The 24,408-nt window shown below is 51.1% G+C and overlaps 1 protein-coding gene across 3 annotated transcripts in view; it reads right to left on the bottom strand.

Moving 5' to 3' along the window:
• pard3ab (par-3 family cell polarity regulator alpha, b) overlaps positions 1 to 24,408 on the bottom strand; it is a 109,824-nt gene that overhangs the window by 49,256 nt on the left and 36,160 nt on the right. For 2 of the 3 annotated variants that reach the window (XM_056596103.1, XM_056596105.1), the window contains exons 6-13: positions 18,359 to 18,447; positions 16,525 to 16,608; positions 13,985 to 14,110; positions 10,466 to 10,902; positions 8,961 to 9,100; positions 8,345 to 8,473; positions 5,876 to 5,911; positions 167 to 355 (exon numbers count right to left, since the gene is read on the bottom strand). In XM_056596103.1, the coding sequence (XP_056452078.1) occupies positions 167 to 355; positions 5,876 to 5,911; positions 8,345 to 8,473; positions 8,961 to 9,100; positions 10,466 to 10,902; positions 13,985 to 14,110; positions 16,525 to 16,608; positions 18,359 to 18,447 (1,230 nt within the window). The remainder of the gene's footprint in view (positions 1 to 166; positions 356 to 5,875; positions 5,912 to 8,344; positions 8,474 to 8,960; positions 9,101 to 10,465; positions 10,903 to 13,984; positions 14,111 to 16,524; positions 16,609 to 18,358; positions 18,448 to 24,408) is intronic. The other variant, XM_056596104.1, reaches the window with a different exon arrangement.

Genomic DNA, 24,408 nt, shown 5'->3' with positions numbered 1-24,408 from the left:
AGGAAGTCACACAGGAAGTGTTCCAGGACGTGACACAGGAAATGAGGCAGGAAGTGACCCAGGATGGGACAAAGGAGGTGACACCGGAAGAACCAGGCATGAGACCCCTACCTCGCAAGTATCACGTGCGACACAAAAACGCAGTGAATTCTCGGAGGCGTCCTACCTTGCAAGCGGCGCCCCCGTTGATGATGGACTTGACGAAGATGCCGAGGTCGGCGTGGTTGTCCTTGGAGCGGTTCCCCTTCACGCTGACCCCCAGCCCGGCAGAACCCGAGTCGCTCAGCGGGATCTCGAAGGTCAGGAACTCCCGGGTCCCGTCCGGGGTCAGGACCAGCTCCTCCTCCTCCAGCTTCTGAGGGGAGAGAGAGGGGGGGAGGGAGGGGGGGGGAGAGGGAGAGGGTCGAGGCGAGAGAGAGGGATAGGGAGGAAGGGGGAGAGGTAGGGGGGGAGAGGGAGAGGGTCGAGGCGAGAGAGAGGGATAGGGAGGAAGGGGGAGAGGTAGGGGGGGAGAGGGAGAGGGTCGAGGCGAGAGAGAGGGATAGGGAGGAAGGGGGAGAGGGAGGGGGGGAGAGGGTCGAGGCGAGAGTGGGATAGGGGAAAGGGGGAGAGAGGGGGGGAGGGAGAGGAGAAGGAGATAGGGGGAGGGAGTTGGGAGGGAGGGGAGAAAGCAAAATATTGTGTTATTTATTTAAATTCGACAATTTCCAACGATTCAGTCTTGAAACCAACATTGTACTTAAAGAACAATTCCGGTACTTTGAACATTGAGCCCCCTTTCTGGTTTGTCTAGGATGAAATAGAGTGGTTGACACCGAAATTTGGACTATTGGTCCTGTCTCGGGAATTTGGCTAATTTTGATCCCTGCCTCCTTCACAATGGCTTGCTACGGGCATTCACAAACCTGTCCTTAAAACAACGCGAGTGATTAGTGGTGTTCGTTGATGTTCCAAATCAAGTATCACAGCGAAATACAGTTTCTGTCATGTTTTATTTGGCATTTTGTAAATCCATTGATTTCGGTTTGAAGACTCATTGCTCGTTGACCGGAAATGGAAAGGGGGGCTTGTTGTTGTCTTTCGGCTCTGTTTTAGCCCTACTGTTGAGACGGAGACCTGAGCGAAAAGGCTACAACCAGCCCCTTTCCGGTCAACGAGCAATGAGTCTTCCAACCGAAATCAATGGATTTACAAAATGCCAAATAAAACACGACAGAAACGGTATTTCGTTACGATACTTGTTGATAGTAAAGTAAAAATCTCGGTGTCAACAACTCTATTTCATCCTAGACGAACCAGAAAGGAGGCTCAATGTTCAAAATACCGGAATTGTCCTTTAAGAAAATTATACAATTGATACAACAGAGTGAAGCCATCATCATTCACCGATCAGCGATAAAGAGTTAACTAACGCAAAACAAACAAACCAAAGGCCCAATTCAAACCTGCAACCTTATGATAGAAACTAATAACCTTCAAACCTTGGAACAATACAAATGCACCTACGTCTAGTCAAATTCTACAATACATCCAACGGAAAAACCGCAGAGAGAAGACAGAGAGAGAGAGAGAGACAGAGAGAGAGACACAAGTAATAGCATTTAAAGAAAAGTTTTATCCAATTTCCATGACGAGAAGGCAATTTCAATTGAACTACACTGACGACAACACACACACACACACACACACACACACACACACACACACACACACACACACACACACACACACACACACACACACACACACACACACACACACACACACACACACACACAGTTGATTGAAGCCGTATTAATCTGTGTTGTAGCCCTGCAGGCGACAACGTACTTTACATGAAAACTCTCCCTCTCCCTCTCTCTGTCTGTTTCCTATGGCTTGCTCCCTCTCCAGCTATCTCACTTCCACCCTTTATCTCTCTCGCTCCCCTCTCTCTCCCATCCTCTCCCCTCCCATGCCTCCCTCCTTCCCTCTATTATAACAACAATTGCATTTGACAGCTGTCTTCTGAATAGAAGGAACACGCATGTTTCCTGTGTGTGTTTATGACGTGTGTGTGTCGTGTGTGTGTGTGTGTGTCGTGTGTGTGTGTGTGTGTGTGTGTGTGTGTGTGTGTGTGTGTGTGTGTGTGTGTGTGTGTGTGTGTGTGTGTGTGTGTGTGTGTGTGTGTGTGTGTGTGTGTGTGTGTGTGTGTGTGTGTGTGTGTGTGTGTGTGTGTGGTGGTGCACGTCTAATGAATTCAATCATTAGGCTCAGTGTCATTCGAGCATTATTATGGAATTACTCTGGAGGGGGGTGAGGAAGGGAGAGAGCGGGGTGAGAGAGGGAGGGAGAGGGAGGAGAGAGGGAGGGGTGAGAGGAGAGAGAGGGGTGAGAGGGAGGGAGAGGGAGAAGAGGAGATTGAGCAAGGGGTAAGAACGAGAAAGAGGGGATGAGAAGGGGTGAAAGGGGGAGGGAGAGTGGGCACAGAGAGGAAGTGTGGAAGGGGGGAGGCAGTATAACTAAATGAAGGATAAAGAGGGGAGATAGAGAGGGAGGGAGGGGGAGAGAGATGGAGGGAGATGGAGAGCGAGGGGGGAGATAGTTAGAGAGAAGGAAATGGAGAAAGAGAGGGGGGAGGTTAAATCATTACTTACTTAGATGGAGAGAGCGGGGGATATAGAGAGGGAGATGGATAGAGAGAGAGGGGGGGAGAGAGATAGAGGGAGATGGAGAGAGAGAGAGAGGGGGGAGTTGGAGAGTGAGAGAGTAAGGGACAGAGAATGAATGGATAGATCACACAAAGGAATCCAAACCTGTCACCTCTCTCTTTTATTCCATCTCTCACCTTATCTCTCCCTCATACAATTCTATTCATGTATTCTATTCATCTCTCTCTCTTCATCGCCGTGTCCCTTGCTCAAACTTTCTGTCTCACACAGAAACCCACACACAAATACACACTCCCTGCTATAATCGCTGCGGCAACTAGCTGTTTGGTCGCTAACTCAGCGTCCAAACCAACCTATTCAGACACACACACACACACACACACAGAGAGCAGAAGAAGAGTGGACATTAGCAGAGGAGCAGGAGGTTCAGCAGAGTGTGTAATTGCTCATGGGAACGCGGGTGTGACTGTAGCTCTGTCGATGCATACAGGTCTCCTCCCACTGTGTCTAACCAGGTCCCAGTTCATCCTCTCTCTCTCTCTCTCTCTCTCTCTCTCTCTCCTCTCTCTCTCTCTCTCTCTCTCTCTCTCTCTCTCTCTCTCTCTCTCTCTCTCTCTCTCTCTCTCTCTCTCTCTCTCTCTCTCTCTCTCTCTCTCTCTCTCTCTCTCTCTCTCTCTCTTCTGAAGTACTGAACTCTTATGTTGACAAAGACAGATATAATATACAGTCTTACCTCTGTCACAAAAGGTGAGGCCTTTTCATCACTCTCACTTTGTCTGTCACTGTGTGAATAAGTGAGTATGTGATTGATTGATTGATTGAGTGAGTGTACGTGATTAAACCTGTGTCTACACCACTGGCCCTATCTGAATGGTTATGCGTAGATTAGAGCTAGCGTGCTAGCTCCGCTAGCGCCCATTAATCAACACCTCCGCTGTCCTGCTCAGCTAAGCTTATGATGCTAGGCGATCTTGCTACCCTCGCGATGTGACGATGTTTCCTTGTGCTGTGAAATGCTACGTATATAGAGTCGGAGGCGAATCCCAAGCGGACTGGGTTTTGGAAGCTGCTGGATGTACTTTTGGAGATAAGGCTTTAGCACGATATGGTAATACACGCTACGCTTTGTTAGCCTAACGCTGCTAACATACTAGCTGTGACGTGCTGACCCTGTGTTGTGGTGACATCATCAAGGTGAGGCTGGGGCTAAAGGGACCCTGTGTCGCCACCATAGGTAACCAAATAGAGCAACTGAACTGAACCAGATCCAGAACCGGTTCCGACCGTTTCAAACCAGAGAGCAGTCGAAGAGACGTCCGAACCGACCATCCAACCAACTGCCCCGGCAGACACATAGCCCAAAGCTAGCCCTCACTGTGCTTACAGCAGCGATGCTACATAGTGTATAATAGCCTAGCCTAACATAGCATAGCACAGAGGACAGGGCGCTGTGTAATTGGTAGGGGGCCTGGGCGTCTGAGCGCAGCATTTACATAGTGCTGGCGCCGTCCACGCCGTGCTATCTTCTAGCTTCTAGGGCCATTGTGCTAGAAAGGGGAGGGGGGGGCGTAGGGGGGGGGGGGGGGCTGCGTCAGCTGACTGATGAGCAGAACCAGCGGGCGGCGAGGTGGCGTTACGGGTCCATTAGGTGTGCACGGCGAGGGAGTGCACGAGGGGGCGTGCATGACAAGATGGATGCCTTTAATGATGGGAGCTGTGGCCTGACTCACTCAGAGGGGGTGTGTGTGTGTCTGTCGGTTTGTCTGTGTCGGTAATGTTATCGCTTAATGTTAATGTGTGTGTGACTGAGTGATGTCTTTTTGCTTAATGTAAATGTTTGTTTGTAATGACTTTTTGTGTAAGTGTGCGTGTGTTCGTTTTCAAAGATTTTTTACTTTGTTAGTTTGTGTGTGCAATGTATTTGCCATCAATGTGAGCGTCTGTGTAATGTATATACGTTTGATGTGCGTGTTTGTGTGTGTGTCTGCGTTATGTATGTGCGTTTACTGTGAGAGAGTATAATGTGTGTGTGCTTAATGTAAGCGTGTGCATGCGTGCTTGTGGTTCCGAGAGAGATACAGAAAAGGGGAGAGAAACAAAAGAAAGAAGAAAGATTGACACACATTTAGCAGAGACAGAGACAAAGACAGTGAGCGAGAGTGAGAGAGAGAGGGTGAGAGGGAGAGAGGGATAGATGGACGGAGAGGGAGAAAGAGACAAAGAGAGTGAGCGAGATACAGACAGAGAGAGCAAAGACAGAGAGAGGGAGAGAGCTAGAGAGGGAGAGAGACCCATTGTGTTGGTCCCACTGAATGCTCCTGATATCTCCATTCAAGTGGGCTCACATCCAACAGTCTGTAGTCCTACTGGTGATACTGGGACGCCAGCACAAGCCTATGCTGCGCGTGTGTGCGTGTGTTTGTGTGTGACTGTGATTGTGTGTTATATTTAAGGGTGTGTACACCTCTTTGTACACCTGAGTGTCTGTGTGCATTTGGGTGTTGTTGTTTGTTTGTGTGCACCCATGCATGCGTCAATCTTTGTGTGTATGAGTGCGCTCGCATCTGTTTGCTGTGTGTGTGTGTGTGTGCGCGTGTTATCACCAGCTGTGTAGATAATCAACATCAGCTCCTGTGATGACGGCCGCCAGCTTCACAGCCAATCAAATTAACCGGCCAATTAAGCCCTTAACGCACCCCACACACAGCAGCCAATCAGAGGCCCAGGGCCAGATGTGATGTGGAGTTAAAATATTGTTCTGTGTGCGCGAGCAGCGCCGCCGCCGCCATTACGGCGGGAGTTATGTATTTAAAACGGCCTTATGGAAATCCTAACAGCCTTTTAATGCCCAATAAAAGACAAGCATCTCTTAAAGAGACGGCGTCCGTTTAAGACAGCGGCAGCTGCGGGCGGCGGCGTTAGCGGAGGTGATTACGACTGAGAGCGGGTGAGGAGGAGGTCGTTAGTCTGAGGGGGGTCAGGTGATCAGACACCGCAGGGCTTGGGGCTAACAGAGAGAGGCTAACAGAGGGTGGCTAATAGAAAGGTTAACAGAGAGAGGCTAACAGAGAGAGAGGCTAACAGAGAGGCTAACTGGAGCACACAATGGGAGCGCAGGTGAGGCCTTTTCCTCAACAAACCAGATGGCCGCCGATTATGTGTGTATACATTATAGATTATATACATTATATACATTAAATAGATCATATAGGTTGTGTCCTCACCAAGTCTCGGGTGCTCTGCGTCAGGGGGCTGGCGTTCTGGGGGACAAAGAGACGGACAGGTGTTATAACACATTGCCACGGTAACCAGAGCACATCTGGGTCACAACGGTAACCAGAGCAAAACTGGATCAACAAAGTAACCAGAGCCACACTGGGTCACCACGGTAACCAGAGCAGGCTGGGTTACCATGGTAACCAGAGCAGGCTGGGTTACCACGGTAACCAGAGCACCGCTGGGTCACCACGGTCAGGAAGCTGTGACATCACCAACACCTATCAGACGATTCAAAAGGCGAATCCAGTTCAGATCAATACCGAGCCGTTTAAAATCCTTGCGGTAAACAGAGAGTAGAGAGCCGAGAGCCGCGTGGATCAACACTTCCTCAAGGAGTTCTGTCTATGAAGGCACAGCATGATGCATCGAGGCAGAGGGCCCATGAGCAAGGCAGCCATGGCGCCGAGGAGACGAGAGGACGAATGTGTTGTCAAGGAGACAAGAGGATGTGTATGAACGAGGAGAGAGGGGAGCGAGGTCAGCACGTCAAGGTTACTACATCGATGGCCTCGACTAAAAAAAGGCAGCAAGGGGAGAGGAGAGCGGGGTCAGTCTGCTCTGAACGCCGGCAGAGAGCGCTCTGACCAGATCCCAAATCGCTGGCTCCCGCCCTACTCCCGGCTCCGTGACGGTGAATAGTTGGGGACACCTTGCTTGTCGCGCACAACACAACAGGTTACATTCCGACGTGTCCTCCCTCAGTACCTTCGCGCGCCGCGCAAATGTAGCACCGCCCGCTACAGATAATATGAGATGGACTCAAACACCGCCACACCCCCTCCGCTGATAAACCCGTTTGACCGTCTGCGTTCGGTTACACACGGCGTCGACACCGCTTTAATAAAACCGACGGGCTCCCTCTGTCCGTCTGTCCCCGGGAGATACGCTTTGATGGAGGCTCTGCGTCTCCACGCCGACGCAGACCCCCTCGGCCCCCCCTCCCCTCTTTCCGCCCGGCCCCCCCATCAGATAAACCCCTCACTCGCAGGGAGCCATCAGCCGCCTCTCATCCCCTGATAGCCATCGCCCCCCCCCCCGGCATAGCGCTCGCTCTGACAGCCTGCGATCGGGCCGGGCACCAGAGTGGCTGACTGGTTCCCCGCGACGCTGATTACGGACCCCGGTCGGCCCTTGATGGTGGGCTATCGGGTCCTGGGGGGCCGGGGCCGTGTGGAGAGGGTTTGTGATAACGCTGGGCAGTGAGGGCGCTGGAGCGATCTAGAACTAAGGCTTTTATGTTTAGCAATCTTCTCATGAAGTTGTCTTCGTGGTTTGAACGTACCAAAGTGGGAACTCATTTCTAGTTGTATTGTAAAGTTTGAACTGCTTTCTCTGACACATCAAACAGGTGGTTAAAGGCGGTTTAAACCGGTCCCTGCGTTTAGGTTTTCCCGCCTAATCGGAACAAGAAACGGCCATCTTGTGAGGAGTCCGACTCCGGCGCCGTGTTTTAACTTAAAGCCGCGTCGCTTCTCCAGATGAATGCTGGGTAGCATCTGTCACCGCCGTGCAGAACACCTCCTTCAGGGACGGCGGCTGAATTAGCGAACGCTCGCGTGAGTTATGAAGACGTCAAGCTGGGCCGACATCTGCTGGGTGGAGCGACAGACGCTCAGAGGAACGCTTAGACGCACGCTTAGACGCACGCTTAGACGCACATGCCGCTTTGAGGCACCTACAATTGTGTGCGTTTGTTAAGGTGTGTGTGTTTGTTTTAGTAAAGGTGTGTTTGCTAAGGTGTGTGTCCACGCACACACATGCGTTGGTGTGGGGGAGAGTGTGTGCATGTGTATGTGCGTGTAGTCTCTGATGGGTGTGTGGAGACTAGAGAATCACAGGCATGTAAATCAGGTGCAACCATTGATCTCTCTCTCTCTCTCTCTCTCTCTCTCTCTCTCTCTCTCTCTCTCTCTCTCTCTCTCTCTCTCTCTCTCTCTCTCTCTCTCTCTCTCTCTCTCTCTCTCTCTCTCTCTCTCTCTCTCTCTCTCTCTCTCTCTCTTGTCGTTTGAAAGGATTCAACTGCTTTACGGAAATGTAGCCAAATCAGCTCGGCGAAGAGAGAGCGAGAGAAGGGGGTGAGAGAGAGACAGAGAGCAAGAGGGGGGAGAGAAATAAAAAAGAGTGAGAGTCACACAGAGTTGCAGAGAGACAGCTGAGTGGAATCAGGTGAATGTGAATGAAGGTGTGCGATTGAGTAGAAAGAGAAGCAGGAAAAGGTGAATGTTGTAACGACGCCATCTGAAGCTAATGTTGCGCGGGGCTGCTACACTGAGAGCGAGCAGACGTTATGGACTTGATCTAAAATGGAGAACATTTGAGAGATGGGGGATAACATGTGGGTAATACCATTTTATTACCTCAATCACTCTCCCCCATCCCAATACACACACACACACACACACCCCCCCCCGTACCGCGTCTCGCGGCAGGAAGCTGTCCTCCTGTCTCAGCACCAGCAGCTTCACAGCTCCGCCCATGGGCGTGTTCCGGAGCAGCGACACCACCTCCTCCTGGCTCCGCCCATGCAAGTCCACGCCGCTCACCTGCGCAGGTACGTTAGTGTTAGAGTTAGCTCGCTGCTAAAACACCTGGAACAGCAGCTGTCAGTCCACCAGGACACAAGCCCTGATGACCGTATTAAAGAATACAAATCACAACTACTTAAGACTTTGTATACGTCTTTACAAATTATACGTATCAATGTTCAAGAGTCACTTAGATGTTTAAAAGCCTTGGTTCAGTAGTTAATGTGGAGCTTATGCGACAATTCAACACAAAACGAACCACAGTTAAACAAAGCTGTTTGTCCTGATGCAGATTAAAGGGACAGTCCAGTATACTGACTGGCAGGGTCATTTACCCACCATGCATCTGGGTGGATCTTGCTGATTAAAGGTACAGTCCAGTGGACAGACTGACTGATTCACCCGAATTACATCTGGGTGCATCCCCCCTCCCACCCCTTGTGATGTCACTAGAGGGTGGGTTCTGAAACTGACCCCCCTCCCCCCCACCACGCGGTGACCTCACCTCCATCAGCCGGTCCCCCGCCTTCAGGCGGCCATCTTGGATGGCGGCCCCCCGGGCCAGGATGTTCTTGACGTAGATGGGCGCCGAGCCCCCGATCGGGACGTCCCGCGATGTGATGCTGAAGCCCAGACCCTCCGGACCTAAGGTGGCGCACACAGGAAGTGACACGGTTAGAACGGTGAGGCCGGACAGGTAATGAAACGGTTTGAACAGGGAAGCCGGGAAGGAAGTGGCACAGTTGGAACCGGGAATTGTAATCTTTGAAAATTATGAAATGTTTTATTTGAAATTCTTAAAATTTGAAAACTTAAAATTTGTACAAATTCAAATTTTAATTGTCAATTATTTATTTTTTATGCAAAAATCACCACCTTGTGGTTAAATAGTTCCCTTTCAGAACCGGCCACTAGTCATATTGTCATGCAGCAGAACGAAGGTCTCTGATTGGTCGCTACACACATAGACCTGCCGCGTTTGGATTGAAGCTCCGAGCGAGGAGTTTAGACAGCGGCAGGAAGTGATGCGGTGAGTCAGAAGACGAGCCGCTCTGGGGAAACGCCCGAACCCTCCCAACGTCTGTGGCTGCCGCCGACCAGAAGAACAGAACAGCGTGAGGGCGAGCACCGCCCAGACTGAACAGACCCGTGGTCCGCTACAGCCTCGCTCCCTCCCCGCTACACCCCACACTCTCTTACTCCTCCCCCTCCCCCCTCCCCTCCCCTCCCCCGTCCACCTACTCATCAGGCGAGGAGCTAATGGAATGAAAGGCGTCCCCGTCCTCCCGCTCGTCTCCCGGTGTGGACAGATGGCGCCGCCGGGTTGGTTTATTTATTAATTTCCCGGGCTGGGGTCCAACGCCCTCCTCCCCCTCTCCTCTCTCCCCCCAGCGAGGGAAACCGGTTCCGTTTTAAACTCCAGCGGCCATATGGTACGTCCCGGTCCTGCTCCCTGCCCGGGGTTTGACGGACACCGGGACCCTTGGGTGCTTAGCAACCGCCTCCGCGGCCGTTGCGGCGGCAGCAGAGCACCTGACAGCTGGCACAGGTGGGGCGGGCCGGGCCAGCTGTCCGTCAAAAGGCTGCACCCGCGGGATTGGCCGATGTTTACGTTTTTTTGCAAGGGAGATAAATCCTGCTGACCAATGGCGTTTGACCTGAGTTTGACCTCAGTCTGACCTGCTTACCATCGGGTCAGTGAAGAGCAGGTGTGGCTCTACCGAGGTCTACAGGTGGACGGTGGACACTGGGATTCCAACCCAGAACCTCCCGACAGGGATTGTAAACGCTGAGCCTGACCCTCCCGACACCCTGACCTCCATTTGACCTCAAACTGAGGCTGGATTCCTCTGAGTCGACTGAACTCAGACCAGGAACACACACACACACCAGGAAACAGCTCCACATCAAACAGCGTGCCACCGTCCAATCAGAACGATCACGGCGGTCAGGTGACGCCTGGCAGCCCAATGAGGTCAGACCTACGTCATAAGTGTGGTTGGGGCTCACCTTTCTTCAGCAGGATGTTCAGCCTCCTCCCCACCTTCTTGGTGAAGCCGCCGAGGGCAGGGGCGGAGCCTTGCCCGCGCTGTGGCGAGGGGGCGTGGCCTGTGGGGGGCTTGGCGGCGGGGTGGGGCAGGGTGGCGGACCCACCCCCGGGGGGGTAGGGCCCCGGCCGCTCCGCCCCGGGGTGGTCCAGGAGCGGCGAGTGGGCGTGCGTCTGTGAGGCGTGGCGGGCGACGCCCACGCGCGGGGGCGGGCCGTGGTCGGAGGCGGAGCTCCCGCCCAGCGAGTCGGGGCTGAAGCGGTCCGAGCCGTACGAGGAGCCCGACGGCGTGCGTCCGTCCCCCAGGGACATCGCCTCGTACCGCGACTTCAGCGCAGACGGAACCACGTGGAACACGATGAGGGGCGACCGCATGGCCTGACGGAACATGTTCTGGGCCCTGGGGGCGAGGCACAGAGGGGGGCGGGGTCAGAGAGGGGGCGGGGCCAGAGAGGGGGGAGGGGCCAGAGAGGGGGGCGGGGCAGAGAGGGGGGCGGGGCAGAGAGGGGGGAGGGGGCAGAGAGGGGGGCGGGGCAGAGAGGAACATGGTTTACGATACGATACGATACGATATAACTTTATTAATCCCCCGTAGGAGAAATTTGTTTGTTGCAGCAAGTTTAGGGACGTGAGGCAGAACAAAAACAAGCGCCAATTGGGGTCGCCAACTGCATAAAGGTGGGTTAGAAGGGTGACAAATTCAGATAACTTTATTGAACCCGAGGGGATCACAGACTCTACTCTACAGTAGAGTCGTATAGGTCCTCGTAAGCCTCTACTGTAGAGTAGGGTCTGGGAGTCCCTCCTAAGTCTCTGCATGCATGTCCTTCCTGCCTTGTTAGTGTTTCCACTCCGGTCGGGAGCGTCTGAGTTTACAGAAGACATGAGGCCCACTGTCATGTTGAGCCTGGAAATCCCCAACCATGTCTACACACACACACACACTCCAGCCAACATTCTCACACACACACACACACACACACACACGCTCTCTCTCTCACACATATTCTCAATCTCTGAAACACACACACACACACACACACACACACACACACACACACACACACACACACACACACACACACACACACACACACACACACACACACACACACACACACACACACACACACACACACACCATCTCCCTCCATCTGCGGGCGGTAAGCGAACACTTGTTGCTGGCTTCAGGCCTATAAACACACAGAGCCAGCACTATCCCATAATAATACCCATAATCCTCTCATTTGGCGGCAGATGAAGGGGGCTCCAGCAGAGGATTGTGTGTGTGGTGGGGGGGGGCAGTAGCTCCTTGTTAGCCACACCTGTTACACCACCCACCATACTCTGGGATGAGCCCTCACCGCTACGTCACCACTAAGAGCCTTAGCATGACCATGAAACACCTCCACCCTAAAGCAGACCCCTCCTCGACACCCCCCACTAATAACATGACCCACCTCCACCATCAGCAGACCACTGCTCTACACCACCCACTACAACCACCACCCAATACCCTGACCCACCTCCACCATCAGCAGACCACTGCTCTACACCACCCACTACAACCACCACCCGATACCCTGACCCACCACCACCATCAGCAGACCACTGCTCTACACCACCCACTACAACCACCACCCAATACCCTGACCCACCGCCACCATCAGCAGACCACTGCTCTACACCACCCACTACAACCACCACCCAATACCCTGACCCACCGCCACCATCAGCAGACCACTGCTCTACACCACCCACTACAACCACCACCCAATACCCTGTCCCACCTCCACCATTGGCAGACCACTGCTCTACACCACCCACTACAACCACCACCCAATACCCTGACCCACCGCCACCATCAGCAGACCACTACCCAATACCCTGACCCACCTCCATCAACATCACCCCCTCCACCCCTCACTCAGACCCCCCCCATACACACTGATCCACCTCCACCCCCACCCCCACCCCCACCCTCAGACAGCTGGGCCAGGGGGGCGATAATAAAAACATGAGCTCGGGGCCCTCCTCTGAATCCCCCGGCCCCGTAGTGACCGGCCAAGGGGCCCCTCACGTTGTTTGCGAGTTCGATCCCATTTCCTAGTCGTTGGGAGGCAACGTTCCCAAGACCAGGAACGCCAGGAATGTGGACCCTAATCCCTCAGCTTTCAAATACATGCGTGTGAGTTTTATGTGTGTGTGAGTTTTATGTGTGTGTGAGTTGTGTGTGTGTGTGTGAGTTGTGTGTGTGTGTGTGAGTTGTGTGTGTGTGTGTGAGGTGTGTGTGTGTGTGAGTGTGAGTGTGAGGTGTGTGTGTGTGTGTGTGTGTGTGTGTGTGTGTCTGTGTGTTAAGAGTGCTCCAACACACAGCATGTCTCCCTGAACAACAGAAGCTATGAATTATGCATCCTGCAGAAGACTGTAGGCAGCGCGTTTATCCTGACAACACGCACCAGAGGTCGAGCGGTGCAACACTAGGGAGCAAGCTAGGTAGCTAACAGCTAGGTAGCTAACAGCTAGATAGCGGACATGTGACTCAGTGTGAAACAACAGCGCTCACTTCAGGGATATGCGGCAGAAGGGAAAGGGGAGGTGGGAGGGGGGGCACGCTAACCACACAGGGGGTACACCCTGCAGTGGCCGCAGGTTTGATTCCCAGCTACGGCCCTAGGCTACATTAAATTCCTTCTCTGCTTCAGCCTGCTCCTCCATCTCTCCTCGTGGTCCCTGTCCGTGAAACAATGAATCAAGGAAACTAAAACAACGTGTACAGCTGATGAAGTCGGTCTGCGTCGTTACTTTGCTCTCAATATCGTTTGACATTGAACTCAACTGGTCACAGTAAGCCCACCGTATGTAGCACAGGATGCTACATACTATCACCACGTCGTGCTACCTGCTGGACAGGTGCTACACAGAGCAGGGCGGAGGATGCTAATGCCGAGCTACGGCTACGTCAGCGGGAGCTGTGGGGGCCGAGCCCGGGAAGCTAAGGGACCAGTGAGGCCAGCAGAGCTGTGAATAATGCACTCCTCTAAGAGGGACGCTAGCCTAAACAGGCACAGGACGGGTTAGCCTAGCATAGCGTGGAGGACAGTCTGTAGCCGAGCGAGGGGGGACATTTAGATTGAGGGTGTTTAGAAGAGTCTTTAATCCAAAGCAACATACAATAAGTACGACTGTCAGAAGAAAGAGAAGCAACAACATATCGCTGTTGGTGCAGTAAGGATGTTAGTAGAACCAAGTGCCAAGCACCAACAACCGCTAGGTTAACCCATTCCCCGTATACAACAAAGATAGCTAGGGTAAGATGCTACACAATGCTAAGTACTATTTTTAAGTGCCTGGACATACAACACACAGTAAGTGTGTCAGAGGAGGGTGAGGGGGTGGGGGGGGTAAGGGAGGAGGCCATGCAGAGTCTAGGTGAGCTCTGAACAAGTGAGTCTTGCGGGAGGAGAGTCTGTGGGTCTTACTGTTCGAAGCGCGTGTTGCGCAAGTCCGTGTTGTTGATGCACACGATGCAGTCGTTCTCCTCGAACAGCTCCTGCTGGTCCGCCTTGCCCCCCCGCTCCAGGCGCTTCACCAGCAGGCCCAGGGTCCTGCAGGGAACGGTACAGATCGGTTAAAAAGAGCAGGAAAACCCTACTCAAAATGGCCGACCGTGTCAGTTATTTCTAAAAGTAAGGATGTGGCGGTTAAAGAATAAACTGTTGTATGACAAGATATCTATATACATATATATGAATACAGTTTATAATAAATGGATGTTTTCATCTCACAAATGTATTTAAAATGACCATTGAAACCAGACTACATTGGCGTTTCATGCCTCCCTCAAACGCACACTTATGAACTATGAGGTCTCCCTATGGGTGCTGTCTTATGCAGGTTAGTTAAATAATGTATTTATTTTTATTTATTTAAGTAAGACTGCAGTTTAACCAACGGCTAATGCCACCACTCATGGAAGCTAGTTCCTCAGTGGCAGTTAATGGAACAGTCTGTAAAACTAGCGCTCAGGCTGGGAAGAGGAGCAGCACATGATGGGAACAGACTTCAGAAGCTGATGCTGGTGTAAGTGTTGGCGTGTCAAGTTTTTTAGCGACAGCTATCTGGAGCTAAACTAGACTGATGGCTCTCCTTAGTGAATTAAAACAAACACCTGTTATCCTCCGATAAACATTACGTTTAGTTCTGTGTTTATTTATTCATCGACTTTGCCCGTGACTTTGAGGAAAGGCTTGCTTCCTCAGTGAACCCCCCTCCACCGTTTATAATCCACTAGATCTGATTATGGAGGTGTGTGTGTGTGTGTGTGTGTGTGTGTGTGTGTATGTGTGTGTGTGTGTGTGTGTGTGTGTGTGTGTGTGTGTGTGTGTGTGTGTGTGTGTGTGTGTGTGTGTGTGTGTGTGTGTGTGTGTGTGTGTGTGTGTGTGTGTGTGTGTGTGTGTGTGTGTGTGTGTGTGTGTGTGTGTGTGTGTGTGTTGAGTTCACAGGTTCAAACAGATTACCCCAGACAGCCCCGCCCGCTAACACAATCAGACATTATACGGGGGCTCTTCTTATTCCCGGGATGAAAAGCCACGCTAGCTCTCCTAGCGCTGCGCCGCGCTAACTCTCTTAGCGCTGCGCTAGCTTTCTTGTGTTCATTGGCTCCACCAATGAACACAGAACCCCCCCCCAATGTGATTATGAACCCTGATGGAGGGAGGGAGGAGGGGGGGGATGCGGGGCAGGAAGTGATGTGATCACCGCGCCAAGCGTGACCACGGCAACGTGATGTTATCACCGACCGGCGATGAGTTCCACGACGGAGTCGCCGCCGCCGCCGCCTCCTCCTCCTCCTCCTCTCGGTCGCCCCTGGCGACCTAATCTGGTTGTCACGGCGACGCTGCGCTGCGCGGCCCGGGCGTGGCGGCGGCGGGGAGACTGATACGGAGCGCCTCTTATCAGGGGAGGGATTATCTCCGCCGACGCAGAGAGCCGGGAACGCTTTCTACGAGAGCCATGTTCGGCGGAGCTTAGAGAGATAAGTATCAATATATAGGTTTTAATACATATATATATATATATATATACTGTATATATCTACACACACACACAGGGACGGGCGAGTGATAGGGTGTGTGTTGGTCCAACGTGAGGCAGCACCTCTGATTGGGGAGGGGGCCCTCTGAGTGGGGGAGGGGCCACTCTCAGTTGGGGAGGGCCCACGATGAACTGATGCTGCAGGTGTTCTGAACAACGGGATGTGATCCACATCCTTTCCTCCATCTCTATTCCCATGAAGTCATCCAGCAGCCGCTGTCGTCGTCAGGGACTTCCAGGGAATCCAGACCCTCATCAGGGAGCAGGGAGGGGTCAGAGGTCACCTGGCTCTAGGAGGCCTACAGGTCAGACCGGGGACATTGGGGATCGAACCCAGAACCTGGGGCTAGTCAACAGAGCGGCCCCTAGGCCATCCTGCTCCTCTTCCACAGTGGGACGGTTTAGAACCGAAGACCCGCTCACAGACGGGCCTGACCCGGGTCAGAGGTCAGAGGTCACCCTCAGGCTGGTGATGGATAGGTCCAGAGTCCAGAGGGGTTAGTCCCAGGGACCTTAACCCAGCTGTACCTGGGCCTCTGGGGGGGCGGGGGGCTGTGATCGCCACATCCTGAACTAATATCACACGGGGAAATGTACACCGCATTCCTCACATAGCAGACCCTCTGCTGGGGAGGGCCCCTACTGCGGAGGGCCCCTGTGTGTGTGTGTGTGTGTGTATGTGTGCGTGTGCGTGTGCGTGTGTGTGTGTGTGTGTGTGTGCTAAAGAAATACACATGGGCAGAAAATATAATTACAGTACGGTGTGTGTGTGTGGCTGTGCGCAAAAACAGAACCTCAGCAAAAACATATCTCTCCTCCCTCCTCTCCCCCCATATCTCCTCTCAATATCTCTCTCTACCTCCCTCCCCTCCATACTCTCCACCACCTCCCCCCCCCTCCCAGCCCTCTCCCCCCCTCTGGTTACCTGCGGTCCCTGGAGCTGAAGGGCACCACGTGGATCCCCAGGGGGCCGCCATCGTTGGTCACCTCCACCAGCCGCACCATGCCTCTGGGGGGGGGGGGGGGGGGGTGAGGAAGGAGGGCGTGGGGGGAAGGAGCAGAGGGGAGAGGGAGGAACAGAGGGAGGGAGGGAGGGAGTGATGAAGGGGAAAACAAGAGAACGCATGAATCAGGTGGTGCAGAAACAGCCGAGCGGTGAGACAATTAAAAAGAGGCGGAAAGTGAAGTAGAGAGAATGATCCAGACCAGCCAATCACATGCAGAGGACCCCCTGGTGAGCTCACCCCCAACCCGGGGAGAGGCTTCAGCCGTCATCACAGCTAGCATCACCTAGCAGTTTGCTAATTAGCTTGCTAAGCTCAAAGTAAGCTACGTAAGCTTTCTTAGTAGCGCTACGTAGCAGTTCATTCATTAGCTTACTAAGCTAGAAGTCTGCCGTGGGCATACTTGGTGAAGTTAGCTTCAGCCTCGTCGTCTTAACCAAGGTGATGCTCGGCTCTGGGGCTACAGAGACAAAATGGTGGTCGTTGGTTTTGTTTTGAGGGTTTACTAAAACCAACAGCATACCTGGAAACTTCAAATCAAACTTTCAGATTTCTCATCAGAACTCCTGTTATGACTTCAGACTCTTCAGGAAACTCTCGTTGATGCTATTTTATATAATATTATATTCCATTAAAAAGGAAGACGTGGGTAAACGACAGCAGATGTCCGTGTAATTAGAATTTCTCGGTGACTTCATCAACCGATAACTTCAGACTCCTTCAGTTAAACTCAAGTGAATCGGAACCAGTGAGAGAAGCTAAACCTCGTCATTTCCCTGTGTTGTTTAAACTGCTTTGAGAAAAACAAGTTTTCATTAACTGGATCAAAACAGAATTAACCGAAATGTGGTTACAAATATCTGCACGTTACCATGGGGACCGCGCCGTTAACTGATTTAGAACACAACATTCTGCATTGTAATTAAATCCCTGATCTAATTGAATGGTTTGTCAACACGTCCCGGGCCCACCACAACAACAACAACACAAACAACACAAATAATACAAACAGAGCGGAGATATCAGCCTTCACAGTCAGAGCGCGGTGTACCGCATGTAGCAGAGCCACGGGTCAGTGGGTTCCTACAGCACCATTAAACCACGAGGAAGAGGAGGAGGAAAAGGAGGAGGTAGGGTCAGAGCCACCAGCGGAATAAACAAACAGTACCTGAATATTAAACTGCCGAGCATCGCGCAGCCGAGCGGAACAAACAAACCACTCCGGTTAATGCCCGCGGGCAACGGGTGACCGCACCGCGGAGCGCTAGCACACACCGCTAACGGGATCACAACAACCTGACCATATCACGCACAGTACAAGCTAGCACTCAGCGGTAGCATGTACCACTAGCATGTACTGCTAACATGTGTGTTATGGTCAACGTGACAATGACAACTTGATCATAATACTGATGTTAGCGGTACAAGCTAGCACTCAATGGTAGCATGTGCCACTAACATGTACTGCTAACATGCGTGTTATGACCATAAAACCAAAAGACCCAATGACCCAATTCTAGGATCATCCATTTTCGGAATATCGTGATCTTTGGAAAACATGGAGGTTGTGACATCACCAACTGATCCGATGAACTGTATTATTTATTGATGTAATAAATTGCTCTATGGAAGTCTGGTCAGTAGTTCAGTTAATAAATTCATGTTAGACATGCACGAAATGTGAACGAGTTAGTGAGCCAAACGTAAGTCTGTGCCCCCTGTGCAGCCATTCTGCTTTGTGATTGGTGGACTTACTCGATGTTCCGTACGGGGGCATGGTCCAGGAAGGAGTCTGCGCTCCCGACCGGCTCGATCCGGCCGTTCTCCTCCGTGGACTCCTCGTCCTGGAACGCAAGAGGTAAGGAGGTCAGAGGTCAGAAAGTCAGGGTCAAACACACGTCAACAGGTGACATCATCATGACATCAATTTAAAACAGAGAGAGATTAAGCAGTATACTAAAAACTGAATTACATCAGAAACACACAATCAAGAGCTTTAGATGAATATATCAGTAAAGTTTCAAACAAGTTTGGTGTCCTTGACTAGGAAAATAAAAGAGACAATATAAATGACACACACTCAGATACGCACACACACACAAAAGGCCGTAGAATCCTCTCACACACACTCTGCGGGGAGAGAGTGGAGGAGTGGTGAATCATTACATTTTCATGGCGACAGACGGGATGAGGATTATGCTTCCCCGGCAACCAGCCCCGGCAACGCACCATGGCAACCCACCGCCTCATCAGTGTGAAGATGAGCCTGCAGTGACCGTGTCTGCGGTACCGTTACCATGGCAGCAGAGAGCACTGGGGCCAAGGGGTGTGTGTGTGTGTGCGCGCGTGCGTGCGTCTGTGTGTGTGTGTTGGAGGTGCAGTGCATTATGGATAATAGCATGTCTGTGTGAGTGTGTTTGTATATGATTATGTGTGTGTATATTATGAATAATTAAATGTTGTTCTGGGGGGGTAATGGCCAGACTGGCAGACCACTTTGACCTCTTAGAGTGTGTGCATGTGTATGTGAAAGTTTAGATTCAGTCTCATTAAAGATTCAATCTGAGAGTCCATTGAGACCCGTCCTCCTCTCTCACTCAATCTAGTAGTCTGAGTGTGTGTATCTGTAAGTTTATGTGTGCGAGTATCTGTATCTATATGTATGTGTGTGTGACTGTGGGTGTGCGTGCCGGTGTCTTTGTGTGTGTATGTGTGCCTGTGTGTGTATGTGTTTGTGCACACACAGTGCCCGGCTGAATGAATCTCCTGGAAGCACTCAGTGCTCGTTGGCTGCCCTCCTGTCACTGTGCACGCTCTTATTGTGTCAGACGCTCTTATTGTGTCAGGCAGAACCAATCGATCTCCGCCCAGTGCGGCAGAGGAGCTGGAGTGGAGCCTAATTAAGTTTGCTCTTCCTGCTCAGACCCTTGCAGTCACAGCCTGAGGAAGGCACTGGGTGGTAGCATTACACTAGCACGACAGTTAAAATGACAAGTAGCAAAACTATGCTAGTGCAACCACAAACTTCAGCTAGGACAATCAGCAGGATGACTGTTGGCTAGCGCAACTGCTAGCATGACCGTTAGCAAGGCTGCTACACCGACCGCGTCCAGTGACAATCTAGCACAATACAGGCGTAACAGCTAAGCAGACCAGTGGCCCGACACAGGCTAGCTAGCATGAGTTACTTCTAAATGACGTTAAATTTGTTCAGTCTGGACACAAACAGATGAAAACAGTTTTATATGCCCAGAAAATATTAACAATTGGTTCATATATCAAACAGTGAAATACAATTAAAGAGATTGGGACCAAAAGGACATTTACGAGAGGGATTTGATTGACAGGTTGCTTTTCCCCTGTAGAACCCAAACGCATCACCGGCGGTGCAGGTTCCCTCAAATAACGCGCACTCGTTTAATTAGTTGCCATGGTTACCCGACACTGGTGTAACGACGAGGTGGGGCGTGAGGATGTAACACGCCCATCACTCACTCTGGGAGGAACCTAACCTCTGAGTGAGGAGACACGACTGAAGAGCAACTCAATGAGATGTACAGCAGACACACACAGAGAGAGAGAGAGAGAGAGAGAGAGAGAGAGAGAGAGAGAGAGAGAGAGAGAGAGAGAGAGAGAGAGAGAGAGAGAGAGAGAGAGAGAGAGAGAGAGAGAGAGAGAGAGAGAGAGAGAGAGAGAGAGAGAGAGAGAGAGAGAGAGAGAGAGAGAGAGAGAGAGAGAGAGAGAGAGAGAGAGAGAGAGAGAGACTGCCAGAGGCACAAGGATAACACTGCATGGACGTATGTGTGTGTCACATCAGAGCTAAATGCTTTGTCACCACCAGACTGCACAGAAACACACAAATTGAACACCTTGTGTTGGTGAAAGATAAACAATGCTGTGACTAACAGCACGTACACTCTAGCTAACAGTAGTCTAGCATGGCCTCACTCTCACACAGGCCTTTTTAGGACAATCTGTCAAAACAACTATTACATAAACATTCACCTAGAGACGCTCCGACACACGCACACGATATGACTAACATCACACTCACTGTATCGTATGCTATAATGAATCAGATACAACAACACACAGGGACAGAGCCATTCTCTTCAACATGCAAAATGGTCTCTCGCACTCTCCCTCCCTCTCTCTCTGTATTCCTCTCAGGTCTATTATATTCTCCTTTCTTCTCCTCTTCACTGGTAAACCATCTCCATCTCCCTTGCTCTCCCATTCCCTTCCTCCCTCTCGCCCGTGTAACTCTCCCTCCCTCTCCCTCCCTCCCTCCCTCTCCTTCCCCAGTACCTCTCTCTCCCCTGTGTAACTCTCCCTCCTTCCCTATTCCTGTAACTAGCCTGTGTTAAGGGTCTACAGAGTGTGTGAGAGTCTGGACCCCCGCAGAGGGGACACACCTAGGGGGAACCCCTCCAGTCCTCACAGGGCCCCTGAAGAGGCCAGCCCTGGAGAGACCGTACCCCTGATCAGCCTGGACTCTGCTCGCTTGAGTCAGTTATTAGATTCATATAATAGCTTATGGATACTAAACACTAATAATAATAATGAATAGTAATACTATGTTATAGTTATTGTTTTGGATATATTACTCAGCCGCTCACAGTGTTAACAATGCTAGCTTAGCGAGCGCGGTGACGTAGCGACTGCGGCCATAGAGATGGGAGCATTAGCGGAGGCTAGCTGTTAGCGCGGTCCCCTGCTGCTGCCTCACATCTCGCCTCTCTCTGATCGCCCAACAGATGGCGGGAACGGACGCGCGCGAAGACAACATTGTTTTCTGTGTCTACGTGTGAGTGTGAGAATGTGTGTATGTGTGAGTGTGTGTGCTTCAAAGTGTTTTGCAACAGGTGTAACGCGAGCATATTGTCTTTCTGAAAAGATTTTTTGGGACCATCTGTCCAAACAAACAACGAGGTCATGTTCAGCTCTGATTGTATCTGTGGTGTGCGTGTGCGAATCTGTGGTTGTGTGTGTGTATCTATGTCTATGTGTGTGTGTGTATCTATGTCTGTATCTATGTCTGTGTGTGTGTGTCTCTGTGTGTGTGTGTGTGTGTGTGTGTGTGTGTGTGTGTGTGTGTGTGTGTGTGTGTGTGTGTTGGGAAAGGTGTGTGTAGAGGTGGGCGGTTGTGTTATGTGCGTGTCTAGGCTATGGCAGGAGACCAAAGATAGAAAGAATAATAGAGAGAGAGAGAGCGGAACCGATACAGAGAGAGATGAAAGGAATATAAATAATATAAATGCCTAATAGAGGGGAGAGAGAGAACAAATGGATGAATCAGAACATGTATGACAGCACAACATTAATGTTGCGTGTGTTAGAAGGATATCGTGTTGTGATTTATGAGGCCTGTGTCCGTCTCCAGAGACAGAGATAGAACTTAACTAGGCTGTGTGTGTGTGTGTGCGTGCGTGTGTGGGCGTGCGTGCGTGTCTGTTTAAAGGTGGTACCACAGGGGAACAACAGAACAGTTTTAATATATGTCGAGGTAATGTGGACTCGACCACAAAAGGGCATCCTGTTGTAGTATATCCTAGCGTGCTCTACTATATCCTAGCTTGTTCTAGTAAATTCAAGTGTGTTCTTGTATATTCTAGCGTGGTCTAGTCTATCCTAGCGTGTTCTAGTCTATCCTAGCGTGTTCTAGTCTATCCTAGCGTGTTCTAGTATATCCTAGCGTGTTCTAGTCTATCCTAGCGTGTTCTGCAGCGCTAGATGAGCGAGGGGGAGGGGGGACCCACAGGGACATCGTTAGGTTCACTGGTAGTGCTGGCATATGCATCTGACACACACACACACACACACACACACACACACACACACACACACACACACACACACACACACACACACACACACACACACACACACACACACACACACACACACACACACACACACTTAAGTGCTGCATTGTTATGGATGTTATTTACATTGTCAAAGCACAAAAAAATACCACCACTCTCCCCCTCAGAGTGAAGAGAGACGAGACAGAACTATGACCTAGTCACCCTCTCAAACACACACACACACACACACACACACACACACACACACACACACACACACACACACACACACACACACACACACACACACACACACACACACACACACACACACACACACACACACACCTCAAGTGGCCTTGAGCCAGACATACTTTTCTGTGTGTGTGTACGCATCTGTGTGTGTGCATCTGTGTGTGTCTGTTTATTTGATGCATGTGATGTTGCTGTGGGCAGTTTATGTAAATGTTTAACTGTTAAGACGCAGACACAAACACAAACACACGTTGGTAAACAAATTCATGGACCTTATCGACACACAAATCTAGCAAACCGGTTCACATACGCACATACGACATGCAGTGTGCACGTACACATACACGTACACATGCGGTGTGCACGTACTCATGCAGTGTGCACGTACACATGCAGTGGGCACAGACCCTCATAAATATGCGTACAACTTGACAGCCCAGCGTTGCCCTAGCAACGTGTACCTGTTGCCAAGGGGTGATGGAGTTTAGAGACTGGTGAGAGACACACACACACACACACACACACACACACACACACACACACACACACACACACACACACACACACACACACACACACACACACACACACACACACACACACACACACACACACACACACACTAATAGTGCATGAGACACCAACACCAACATAAAGATCACACAAATGCATACCAACACACACAGACACATACAGACACACACACACAAATAGTGCATGACACACCAACACATACATACAGAACACACAAATTCATAGCTACACGCAACCAACCGCACACGCACGCGAACAGACACACACACACACACACACCTCAACAACCAGCCATTAGCTGGGGGCTCGGCGGGGGGAGCCCGTCCCCCCAGCCCACCCACTCAGTAATAAAGACCTTGCTTCATTTCGGTCGTATTCACAGCCATTCAGTCTGCATTCTCTCATTTCAATAACCTACTCAGTCCTATTCCCCCGCCTCGCTTCTGCAATCAGGGATGGATGGCGCTGGAGTCCTCCATTGAAGACAGAGGAGTTTATAAACTCTGGGGGACGCTGCGGCCGTGATCAAACTTTTAATTCTCCTCACTGAGTCCGCTTCAGCACGCGGAGACACATAACAACACATCCTGTTCCACTCCACAGAGCCAGGCCGGACCACAACGAGCTACACAGATTTAGGCCAGACTTCACCGTGCTACAACACGCTATGCTGACGTACTTTATACCACAACATAATACCATGGTAAACTACGACATGCTTCAGCTTAGCATGCTAAACTGCTCCATACTACACTATACTATTTGTAATCTACACTGTATTATTCAAAAATATGCCACCCTACACTATACTAGGCTAAACTACGCTATACTACGCTCAATTACAACAAGCTATACCAAACTACACCAACTTATGGCAGGATGTAACACGTTGATCACGACCAGAAGGTATGTGAGCCGGGGGCTCGGTGTTGATTGTTCTGTTGCCATGGTGACCATGTTATTGTCATCATTGAGGAAACCTATTCAGAAGAGAGTGGTCAAAGATTGATTGCGTTTTGGTCCGAATGAACGATGAGAACAACACAAGAGTTGAGGTCAAATCTTTAGTGTGACTGGAGAGTGCTATTCTGACTTCCTCACAGTCAGAATGTTGGCTCCTCTGAGGAGCTTCTGTCAGATGCAAAGTGATCAGCTCTAATCCACTGTGCTGACCTGAAAGGAGAGTGATCAGAATGGAGAGTTTGGAGC

This window comes from Gadus chalcogrammus, chromosome 8, assembly GCF_026213295.1.
Source record: "Gadus chalcogrammus isolate NIFS_2021 chromosome 8, NIFS_Gcha_1.0, whole genome shotgun sequence".
NCBI classification, from domain to species: Eukaryota; Metazoa; Chordata; class Actinopteri; order Gadiformes; family Gadidae; genus Gadus; species Gadus chalcogrammus.
This window is presented reverse-complemented; position numbering and strand designations above follow the sequence as displayed.